We start from the raw sequence: 11,590 nt of genomic DNA, 5'->3' as shown, positions 1-11,590 counted from the left end.
TGGTGAAGCTTCTCGGGTTCCCTAGCGATCACTCACAGCCCTGAGCCGAGCGTTCCACCCCCTCCCCCGCCCTACGCGTCCAGCCAGTTCCCTGAGGAGCGCTGGCCCCAGGCCGGCCACAGTAGCTGCTCAAAAGGACTGACCCAAATAGGAACAAATGACCCTCCCTGGGGGACTGCGGCACGGTTTGCAGTGCGTGGAATTCCGGCGGCCAGTCGGCCTGCAGTTCCCAATTACCATATTAGAGATAAGGACCTGGAGGTCCCCGAGGTCCGGTCGCTCTCCGCTTCCCGGAGGCCAAGCAGCCGTGGCTGTGCTCGCCGCCTCAACCCCTCTCTAATCTCGGTCCCATGATGTCACTCAGAAACAGCCTCAATTTCCCTTATATATGAAACAGGGGCATCTTTTGAAACTCTTGTCAGTGCTATCGCTCCCCCTGCCCGCGAAGCCCCAAGCGACGGACATAGGAGACTCCACGGCACAGACGCGGTCTTTATTAGCACATTTCTAGCGAGCATCGGCCCGCAGCGTTACCGCGGAGGAAAGGGTTCTGGCGAAGTTAGGGTTAATTCCGGCTCGCAAGGGCGAAGGCGACGGTGGTAGCCCAGCGCCGGGGGCGGGGTCACAGGGCCAGTTCCAGCACCTAAGGGCGGAAAAACTTCAAAACATCCGATGGGGGCCAAGCCCCTCCGCGGTCCTCGCACACACCGGAAGGGAATTGGGCTCTGGGTCAGACCGCCTCCTTCTGAAAGGGACGAAACTGCGCCTCCTTTTGCATAAGGCCTGCAGAAAAGACTTCCGCCCACTCCCAAGATGGCCGCCAGCAGCGGTTGGGAGATTCGGGATGTGGGACAGAAGGTCACTGGGAGGGGGCGGAGCCTCCTCTCCCCAAGTTCCGGTTCCACCAGGACTGAAGGAAGCGCGTCCAGCTGGGGCTTTGTCGCATCTGCGTCGCTGTGCCCGCGCTCTTCGGGCGAGGAAGTCCCTTCGGGGTGGGAGGAGGAAAGGGTTAAGTGAATTAGCTTATCCTGGCAGCTCGAGGCTGGCTCCTCCGCTTCCGGGATCCCACCGCCAGTGAGATCCCGGGGGAGATAAAGACAATAGCTCCCAGCAGGCCCTGTACCGAGGGGTCTCCTGACTACTAAGCATGAGATCGCTCGGGCCCTTAGGAGTGGACTGGTTAGATCCCAGACCCTCCATGCCGGGGGCGGGAAGAGAGGATGCCTAGGACCCTGGAAGCACCAGAGCTGGAGATCTAGCACCTGGAAGATGGGACCGTAATTCGAAAATTAAAGAGGCGGTTCCTAAATTGAGGTCCAGGAACCCGGATATCCGAAAAGGGTCGGTCAGGAGCACAGATGCCAGCATGCCCCGCGCTCAAAGGATTTGGGGAACCCAGGAGCCTTCGCCTTCTGGAGCGGGGTCTGGGTTACAGATCCCGAAATGCCCTGGGACTCTGGAAAGGACAGGCTGGAGGGAGGAGTCCCGAGACCGCAAATCCCGATATGCAGTGGGACTCGAATGGGACAGCCCAGTGGGAGGAGCCCCGGGAGTATAGGTCCCGGCATGCTTCGACTATGGTACCTCGCGCGCCCCGGCCGGAGCTCACCTTGAAGGAGCCGTGGAACTCGTCGCTCATCCTCCGGAGCTCGCGGCCATATCGCTGTGCAGCCCAGAGGTTGGGGGGCGCCGAGCGCGAGCGGCCCCGGAAGGGGCTGGGCTCCTCCTCCTCCGTCCCTTCTTCATCCTCCGTCCCCGCGGGGTAGGAGCTGTGGCGACTCCGCGTATCCACAGCCCCGGTACCTGCTGAGAAGGTCAGGGGGTGGGGACGACGTGAATCTCAACTCCTCTGTGCCCCCAGCCCTGCCGAAGCCCTCAGCATTAGCTCCGTCGGCCCGCTGTGGTCTTTGCGTGCACATCACTTTACCTCTCAGAGCCCCAGTTCCTTCCTAAGGGAAGCTCATGGGGCTTCTGTGAAGATTCGAATTAACTTCCCACAAATCTTAATTGAGCCCCAATAATGGGCCAGGCCCTTAGTGTATAAAATGACTTTCCTCTGTGCCTGGCACAAAATAAGGGCATAAGAACTAGTAGTTAGAGCTGCGAGTGCGAGACGCTGGGGCTTCCCAGCAACCCCCTGGGCCGGTAGCTCTTTGCTCAGCCCCATTCCCTCGCAGAGGAATCCAGTCCCCTGGATGAGGAGGTTGCCCCAGCCAGGCGACCTGCAGCTGACCTGCAGCTGACCTGCTGGGGTCCACTTGTTTCACTGTTGTGGCCTACAGGAGACCTTGGGCCCCCAGAGAACAAGAGCCTGTCAGCAGCGTGTCTGTACCTCTCACAGCACCCACTTTGGAGAAACTGTCCAGAAAGTTCCGTTGACTTTAGGTAATACTTAGGGAGCACTTACTGTGCGCTAGTAGGCCCTGGGCATTACTTCATTACCCTTCTAACAATCCTGGGAGGTGAGTACTAACATTGCTTCCACTTTGCAGATGAGAAGACAGAGGCTTAAGAGAGGTTAAGACCTGCCCAGGGTCCACAGCTGTGAAGCTCTGATGCGAGACGTCCCTAGAGGTTTGTTGGAATCCAGAGTCCAATGATTATCCATTGAGTTTCACTTCCCTTGTCCAGCTGCCCTTCGACTCCCTGAACCTGTGCCCTCACCTCTCTGTGGGGATAAACCTAGTCCTTCCTACCAGTGACTGCATAAGGGTCACATAAAGAGCGGGAAAGTGCTTTGTAAGCTGAAAGGGCGCGATGGATCATTATGCAAAGAGGTGTGTCCTGAGTTTGACCTATGTACTGTGTGCCATCCCCCGAACTCCTGCCAACCCCACCCCCGTACGAAGTCCAGCAAAGACCTAGAACACTCCCAGGAGCAAAAATCCAGAGCTAAGTATAGAGTGAAAGACAGGCATGGAAGAAGTGCAGGGGACCAGCGTCCACAGGGAGGCGTTTGGGAGAAAGTAAGATCTAGACCAGGTCTTGAAGCCAGGGGTAACTGTCTCATCCCCTCCCAAAAGGCCTGTGGGTCAGCTCCAGGGCTGCTGGGCCGCCAAGGGTCCCATCTCCAGACACATGGCTGAGAAAGCCAAAAAGGGAAGAGGGGGCTGGATCCAGAAAGGCCTAGGCTAAGCGGGTGGTCGGAGCTCCTGGGCTTCACCAAAGCCTGAGGTCAGGTAGGTAGGGAGACCATAAAGCCTTTGAGGAGTGAGTTGGCAGTGGGGAACGGGCAGCTAAATCAGCAGTCGGGATTGGGGGTGGGGGCTAAGGAGCTGAGAGCAGCAAGACCCCTGATGAGAATAGGCCCATCTGCAGAGCGCTGACCAGTTCCATGAGGTGTGGGCAGCAGGGCCGGGTTCCCCACCACCACCTTCCTGCTTTGTGACCTGGGGCCTTTTCTTTAATCCCTTGGGGCCTCAGTGTAGTCCTCTGTGAAATGGACCCCAGACCCCAGGACCTCCACGAGAACAAATGACACAGGGAGAGCACCCTATTCTGCATTTTTCATGTCCTGAAGGCTCCTAGCTTCCCAGTGAGGCAGAGGCCAAGTTCTCCCTAGTTTACACATGAGGAAGTAGAAGCACAGAGAGGTTAGGAACTTGCCCAGGGTCGCACAGCTGGTACACCCTGCCCGGTCACTTAAATGCTCAGGAACCATCAGCTATTATTTTCCTTTACTAGCACTAAGAATACACACACCTCCACACTTGACAGATGCAAGGCCCAAGGGCCAGAAGATGAGTGATTGGCAGGTGGGCACTTGGTTTGGGCACTGCACCCTCGCCTAGGAATCAGAACAAGCAGAAGAGCACTCGCCGTGTCAGGTTGGAAGTGTTGCTTCATGTGTGTCAATTCCTTACGTCCTCATCACATCCTATGAAGGCGGTTACTCCCTGTCCCCATTTTACAGAGGAGAAAACTAAGGCATAGAGAGGGTAAGTAACTTGCCCAAGGTCACACAGCTAGTAGATGGCAGAGCTGGGATTCCAACCCAACCAGTCTGGCTCCTGTGCCTGTGTGCTTAACTCTCATGCCCCCGGCTCCCCCCAGCAGCACCATGGGCCACCTTGGGGGCTCAGGTCTGGGAAGGCACCCCTGGTCCTTCTGTAAGTGCCAGCTCTACCAGGGGCCTACCCTAAGGAGTGGGGATTTTTACCAAAGCCATGGATTTAGCAACACCAAGCCAGCCATTGTCAAAATGACACTCCTAAGTGTAAACTGAACAGTTAAGTGTCCTTCTGTTTACTAGAAAAAAATCTGAGGGATTTTCTGTGAACTCCCTGGGGGAAGTGGATATGCCCCTCCCACCCTATGCATCCAACCTTCAATCAGCTCTCACCCCTACATGCCCCAGGGCATGGCAGAGGTGGCCTCTCCCAGTTTGGGGAAAGTAAGGGTGAGAGAGTGGGCGTGGCTCCTGTCTGGTTGTAAGCATGGGTGGGTGCCCAGGCCTGCCCACTCACACCATCCTTCCAGAGAGCCTGCCTGGGGCTGGGGTGGGGAATTGGGAGGGGCCTAGGGCTGGAGGTGCCCCAAGGCCCACCACCAACCAGGCTTTAAGTTCTTTACCCATTGGGCTTCTGGGTACGTGCATGGGGCTGGACACATCCATGTTCATGCTTCTGTGAGCCTCCTTGCACACTTCATTAAAACAGTGATGTTCCAGACAGTTTGAGGCAGTGAGGCTTTGCCATCAGGCAGGGCTGGGTTTGGATCCTGCTGTACCACACGTGGGTGGTTCACTTACTGCTCACCCACAGCAGGAGAGCAGCGTGGCACTCCTCCCTGAGCAGGCGCGCTGCCTGTCATGTCTTGGACCAGCTTCCTGTGTCCCCAAAGCCGTTTGGGGTACAAAAGCCCCTTACTGTCCTGTAGAGAACATACCCCCACCTTGCTCAGAGCTGAGGAAATCAGAAAACACTAAAGCAGAGGCTGGCAAATGTTTTCTGTAAAGGGCCACATAGTAAATATTTTGGGCATTGCAGGCCACACAGTCTCTGTCACAACTACTCAACATTGCAGTCATAGCTTGAAAGAAGCCAGAAACAATATATACATGGCTATGCATTGCTGTATTCCATCACAAAATTGTATTTGGGACACTGAAATAAAATATTCTTCTTCTTTGGGACTTCCCCGGTGGCACAGTGATTAAGAATCCGCCTGCCAATGCAGGGGACACGGGTTCGAGCCCTGGTCTGGGAAGATCCCACATGCCACGGAGCAACTAAGCCCATGCGCCGCAACTACTGAGCCCGCATGCCACAGCTACTGAAGCCCGCGCGCCTAGAGCCTGTGCTCCGCAACAAGAGAAGCCACCGCAATGAGAAGCCCGTGCAACATAGCGAAGAGTAGCCCCCGCCCGCTGCAACTAGAGAAAGCCCACGCACAGCAACAAAGACCTAATACAGTCAAAAAAAAAAAAAAAAAACCTTCAGTGGCTCCACATTGCCTATGAGATAAACTCCAAACTCCTGGGCATGGCCTTCAAAGCCCTAACATTATGGTTCTAACCTACACTTCCTTGTCTGCCATCAGAGGGGCATTGGTTATTCATGTCTCTTAACCCCTCTGAATGAACGGCAGTCCCCAGGTCTTCTCAGGGCCTGGGCCAACTCGCTGTAACAATAACAACTGCAGTAATAGTAAGAACACCAAACCCTCCTCTGTGCTAGGCACTGTTTCTAAGCACTTTTCCTATATTAATGCATCAGATTCTCACAACAACCCTATGAGGTGGGACTAGTTCTATTCCCATTTTACGGACAAGAAAACTGAGGCGCCCAATGTTCATCACAACCTAAATGTCCATCGACAATGCATGGATAGAGAAGATGTGGTATATATATACAATGGAATATTACTCAGCCATAAAAAAGAATGACATAATGCCATTTGTAGCAACATGGATGGACCTAGAGATTACCATAGTAAGTGAAGTCAGAGAAAGAAAATACCACATGATATCACTTATATGTGAAATCTAAAAAAATTATACAAATGAACTTACTTACAAAACAGAAATAGACTCACAGACATAGAAAACAAACTTACAGTTACCAAAGGGGAAAGGAGGTGGGAAGGGATAAATTAGGATTTGGGGATATTTTTTTCTTTTCGGCCATAGCATGCTTGGCTTGTGGAATCTTAGTTCCCCAATCAGGGATCAAACCTGGGCCATGGCAGTGAAAGCGCTGAGTGCTAAGCACTGGACTGCCAGGGGATTCCCAGGACTTTGGGATTAACAGATACATACTACTATACATAAAACAGATAAACAACAAGGATTTACTGTATAGCACTGGGAACTGTATTCAATATCTTGTAATAACCTATAATGGAAAAGAATCTGAACAAGAATATATATATGTATATGTAAGTATAACTGAATCACTTTTGCTGTACACCTGAAACTAACACATCATTGTAAATTGACTACACTTCAATTTTTAAAAAAGGAAAAACAAAGAAAACTGAGGCAGAGTGAGTTAAGTAACCTGCTCAAGCTCAACCTACCAATAGAGGAGAGAGCTGAGTTTGAACCCTGCAGTCTGGCCCAGGGCCTGGCACTGGGCTGCTTCTCCCACTCCATGTCCTTCCTCCCCTCTCCATCATCCACGCATCAGCCGCCCCAGGCACCAGGCTATGCAATGGAGCTGTCACAGCACACAAGGTGCCCACAGGCCTGCCCTGGGGACACACGCAGTCCACTACAGCAGGGGTGTGGAGGCAGGGAATATGAAGAGTGACAGGACCCTGCCCATCTGGAGGGGGCAGTGGACCTGTGGCTCTGGCAGGTCACTGGCACTTGCAGATCTTTTATGGAAAAATCACTTGCTTTTTAGACATCGAAAACTAAGTCAAAAGTTTAAGGATGGGCTTCCCTGGTGGTGCAGTGGTTAAGAATCCGCCTGCCAATGCAGGGAACACGGGTTCGAGCCCTGGTCAGGGAAGATCCCACATGCCTGGAGCAACTAAGCCCATGAGCCACAACTACTGAACCTGCGCTCTAGATCCCGTGAGCCACAACTACTGAGCCCACGAGCCACAACTACTGAATCCCACACCTAGAGCCCGTGCTTCACAATAAGAGAAGAAGCCACTGCAATGAGAAGTCTGCACACCTCCACGAAGAGTAGCCCCAGCTAAAACTAGAGAAAGACTGCGTGCAGCAACAAAGACTCAAGGCTGCCAAAAATTAATTAATTAAAAAAAAAAGTTTAAGGAATCCAGTGCAGTCCTCTTACATGGTGGCTATTTTCTCCCCTGCAGGCCTCCTCATGGCTGGACCTGGAGCTGGGATAGGCATCCCCTTGGCTTATTGCTGCTTCAGACCATTCTCACTCCCTCCTCCACAAATCTAGTTTCTTGGGCTGTGCCACCCTTCCCGCTCCGGGCCTCAAGCACCCACCGCCCACAGGGTGGGCCCCTCGTGGGTGCAGGAGATTACTAGAGCTCCCTGCCGCGCTCTCCCCAGCCACTCCCTTAGCTGCTCATGTCTTCATTCATTCATAGCACTGAAGTGGTCCTTCCCAGCTCCCTCCCTGCCTTGGCACCCCAACTCTAATGATGCTGGGACTCCTCACACCTGGCCAGCTTACACTGCACACGAGCTAAGCCCCCAGCCACCTCTCTCACTGGGCTGAGACCAGCACAGGTCTGGTTAAGGCCAACTCCCTGCCAGTTCCCACAGGCAGCCGACTGGCCAGTGGGGCTGGAGAAAAGCACAGCCGTGCCACCTCAGTTCAAATTCACGGTCACAAGACCCAGTGGCACCCTAGATGTTGCCCACCACACCTTCCACACTCCATCCTCTAGGCCAAGACAACCATTTCAAACCTGTTTCTCTCTCCCCCTCAGCCCCCATCCCTCTCCCCACTCTCACTCCTGGCTCAAGACCTGGCTTCCTTTTACCAAGAAACTGGAAGCACCCACGAGAGAGACTTCTACTAGTCTCCACGAGGTATCTCCCCCTGCCCTCCACTGCTCTTAGCTGAGCCACCCCTCCCCTGCACACCAGACTGCTCTCTCCTACTCAAGGACACCTCTCCAGCAAGCTTCCCTTCTCTTCTGCATCCTCCAGTATTTTCCTCGCTCCTGGATTACTCCATCAGCTTATAAACATGATCTTTTGGGAACTCCCTGGCAGTCCAGTGGTTAAGACTCCGTGCTTCCACTGCAGGGGGCATGGGTTCCATCCCTGGTTGGGGAACTAAGATCCCACAAGCCGCACAGCATGGGCACCCCCCCAACAAATGCTCTTTTCTTTTCCCTTTCTATCGTAAAAGACATAATAAAACCACCCTTCCTTGACTCTCCTTGGGCCTTCAGCTGCCACCCGCTCCTCTGTTCCTCTTTGCCAGAGCTCAGCTGCCAAGAGGGGGTGGGCTCTCCTTTCTACCTCCAATTCTCTTCCTATCATCCTTCCCCACTTGCCACCCAAGCTGCACTGGCCCTGTGTCGAGTCCAGTGCTCACTCCCAGTCCTCCTCTAGCGGCCCTGGAAGGAGCCTCACAGGTTCAGCTCTCCCTTTCCTTCCCAGACCGCTCCCTCCTTCTCAGCCCCCAGTGCTGACTCCTCCTCTCCTGCTGCCCTCTGCAGACTGGATCCCCAGGCTCAGTCCAGGTCCTCCCCTGTCTACACTGGCTCCCAGGGCCCACAGAACACTACATCAGCGACTGCCAGCTTCTACGGGTATCTATCCCTACTAGAAGTCTCCACCTGGATGCCCAAAAGGCACGTCTAACCTGCTCTGGCCCAAACAGGGCTCCTGATCTCACCCCACGCCATCTCAGTTCCATCTCAGTTAAGAGCGACTCCAGCCTTCCAGGCGCCCAGGCCAGATCCCTTGCAGCCATCTTCTCTGTGCCTCACACCCCACATCTGTCTGCCAGCAAATCCTGCCAGCTGTACCTTCAAGAGAAACCCAGAGTCCAGCTGCTTACCACTTCAACCGCCACCAGCCTGGCACAGGCCACCATCCTCCCCTGTGGCACTGCCCCTGCCTCTGCCCATTGCAGACCCGGCTCAACACAGGGGCCTGGTGATTCTCTCGAGGTCCAAATCAGATCAAAGCCCTCCAGGTTTTCACTCAGAGTGAAAGCCAGAGTCCTTACCTGGGCCTTGAAGGCCCTGCCCACGAGCCCCTCCTCCTCCCTTAACTCTTTTTTTTTTTTTTTTTTTTTTTTGTGGTACGCGGGCCTCTCACTGCTGTGGCCTCTCCCGTTGCGGAGCACAGGCCCCGGATGTGCAGGCTCAGTGGCCATGGCTCACTCCGCGGCATGTGGGATCTTCCCGGACCGGGGCACGAACCCGTGTCCCCTGCATTGGCAGGCGGACTCTCAACCACCGCGCCACCAGGGAAGCCCATCCCTTAACTCTTGATGAGTCTCCAACCTCCCTCCCCTCACTGGCCTGAACTGTGTCCTGCCCTCAGGGCCTTTGCATGTGCCCTTCCCTCCGCCTGCAGGTCTGTGCCTGCATCTGTCTTCCCAGAGACCTCTGCCTGGCTCACCCCTCACTGATTCTAGCCTTTGCTGAAATGTTGCTTCTTACCAAGGCCCACCCTGACCACCTCAGTTAAAATCACTCCCCGGGCCCCCCAGTACCCTGGATTCCAATGAGAAAGTCAAGAATGTGTCATGTAGTGCATCATCTTCTAATGCATCACTCGCTACTTTGTTTCTTTGTTTATGGCTTGTCTCCCTCCACCTACTAGAATGTGGGCAACCACAAGGGCAAGGGTTTCTCTCTTCTGGTCACTGATGAACCCCTGGCAGCTGGAACATACATTCAGCACTTGACACAGAAGATGGGAAGGGACAGCCAGGTGGGGAGGTAGAAAGCTGTTTCAAGCAGAAAAATAGCAAGTGCAAAAATCTGGAAGTTAAAGAAAGCCTGCGGAGTTCAGTGTGACAGACAGCGGGCTAGGGAGGGTTTTTTGTTTTGTTTTGTTTTAGAGATTATATCCCTGACTAATAACTGAATACCAACCTTTTTGTTTCTTAGTTTGTTTGTTTGTTTCTTTTTTTTTGGCTGCGCCTTGTGGCTTGCAGGATCCTAGTTCCCTGACCAGGGATTGAACCCGGGTCCTAGGTAGTGAAAGCGCTGAGTCCTAACCAATGGACTGCCAGGGAATTCCCTGGGGAGGGGATCTTAATAAGCCTTCCTGCTCCTGAAAATGGGAGGGTGTCAATTCGGCTTCCACAGGTGAGGGACATGAGTTTTGTTTTCAGAAGATCTCTGTGGTTGTTCCAGGTGCCAAGGCTTGTGCTGGCCACTGGGGAGGTGGGGACTACAGAGAAATGGCCACTGCCCTCCAGGGCCCGTCCTTCCATCTCAGCGCTGGGTCCCCCTCAGTAGGTGTGGAGGGCAGCCGACGCTTCCCCAGCCCCACACAGACCCGCTGCCTGGTAGGGCTGTCTGCCTCTTGGGGTCACCTGGCCCTGGCAACTGGCAAGGACAGCCCGCGTGTGGGTGTGAGCCACAGGACTGGGAAGAACATAGCTGGGGCTGGAAGGCTGGATCCCAGGATCTCAGGGAAAGTGCTAGCCTGGGGCAGGGCACCACCAAGTCTTCTAGCCCCAAGGAAATGCCAAGCAAGTGTGACCTAAGGCAAGTTGCCTCTCAGTGATTCTGTCCTGGCCCTAAGCTAAGAGCTAAATACTTTGACCATTTACTAAGCACCAGCTCTATAATTAAGTGCTTCTTAGGTATTCCTGCTAGTCATCCCCACAGCACTACATTGGTGGCGACTAATTGCTCTGTTTTACCGAGGAGGAAGCTGGGGTGAAGAAAGGTTAGGGACTTGCTCAAAGCCACCCAGTGAGTGTGGATGTGGCTGGGGTGCAGGGAGCTACTGGGCTGGAGGCCAGGTGGACAAGCAGGTGGTTGTTCTTGGGGCAGGGGTGCCTACCTCCATGGTGGCTGCTGCTGGCTGGCTGCCCCTGCTGGTGACCAGCTTCCCCCAGGAGGCCTGGGGCCGTTTGCCGGTGCTTGCTGGGACCTGGGGGCCTGTCCCCTGTGGGGCTGGGGCCCAGGCCCCTATCTGCAGGGCTGGAGTCTTCCTGCTCACTCTGCTCAAACTCTGGGATCTGGAACATGCTCTGGGCTGCGGGGGTAAGATGGTAGGTGGTTAGGGCACAGCTGGGGCTAACGGGGGCCGGCGGTTGTGGGGGGGCGCAGGCATGCCTGGCTCCCTCTCCCACCTCAGAACCCCAGGTCCACCCTGCCTCCCAGGCCCCAATCTGTCCGTTGAGTCTGGCCCAGCAAGAAGCTCAACCTACCCACCCAGGATCTAAATCTCTCAGAGCCCTAGGGCGGTAGAGCAGCCCCAGGCCCCTACTCAGGCCTCGGCCAGACCCGCCCGTGGTGATGGCACACAGGTCTCACCCCAAGCCCGATCTCGAGGCCCCTGACCCGGGCCCGCCGCGTCCCCCTAGCACCGAGGGAGCCCGGCCCTAGTTGCCTGGGCAACGCGAACTGTCACCGACACGGCCCAATCAGCTCTCGAAATGTCACTAACTGGCCAGCAGGCGGGGCCACTACGGGCCCCGCCCACCACCTTCCTCCTGGGTCCCTTCTACGT

General features: G+C 55.0%; 1 protein-coding gene across 3 annotated transcripts; it reads right to left on the bottom strand.

Annotated features, from left to right (window-relative positions):
* Window positions 1–477: 477 nt before the first annotated feature.
* On the bottom strand, window positions 478–11,480 carry BAD (BCL2 associated agonist of cell death). 3 transcript variants are annotated; one of them, XM_060104554.1, is made up of 4 exons: window positions 11,395–11,480; window positions 10,919–11,113; window positions 1,610–1,806; window positions 478–985 (listed from the first exon to the last, which is right to left on the bottom strand). In XM_060104554.1, the coding sequence occupies exons 2-4, from the start codon at window positions 11,103–11,105 to the stop codon at window positions 860–862; spliced, it is 510 nt and encodes a 169-aa protein (XP_059960537.1). In that variant the 5' UTR covers window positions 11,106–11,113; window positions 11,395–11,480; the 3' UTR covers window positions 478–859. The 3 variants fall into 3 exon arrangements, with proteins under 3 accessions (XP_059960537.1, XP_059960538.1, XP_059960536.1); XM_060104555.1 differs by having other exon boundaries at window positions 11,289–11,448; XM_060104553.1 differs by having other exon boundaries at window positions 11,293–11,448.
* Window positions 11,481–11,590: the final 110 nt, after the last annotated feature.

The sequence above is a fragment of the Mesoplodon densirostris genome, chromosome 7 (genome assembly GCF_025265405.1).
Source record: "Mesoplodon densirostris isolate mMesDen1 chromosome 7, mMesDen1 primary haplotype, whole genome shotgun sequence".
Lineage (NCBI taxonomy): Eukaryota > Metazoa > Chordata > Mammalia > Artiodactyla > Ziphiidae > Mesoplodon > Mesoplodon densirostris.
The sequence above is the reverse complement of the archived record's forward strand: the minus strand, read 5'-3'. Positions and strand labels throughout refer to the sequence as shown.

Excerpts from the sequence above, each read along its gene's own strand:
- BAD (XM_060104554.1), bottom strand. The coding sequence starts at position 11,105 with ATGTTCCAGATCCCAGAGTTTGAGCAGAGTGAGCAGGAAGACTCCAGC. Across the intron at positions 1,807-10,918 it reads CAGCAGCAGCCACCATGGAG|CAGGTACCGGGGCTGTGGAT; the intron begins GTAGGCACCCCT and ends TGACCTTCTCAG. Across the intron at positions 986-1,609 it reads AGTTCCACGGCTCCTTCAAG|GGACTTCCTCGCCCGAAGAG; the intron begins GTGAGCTCCGGC and ends CCCACCCCGAAG.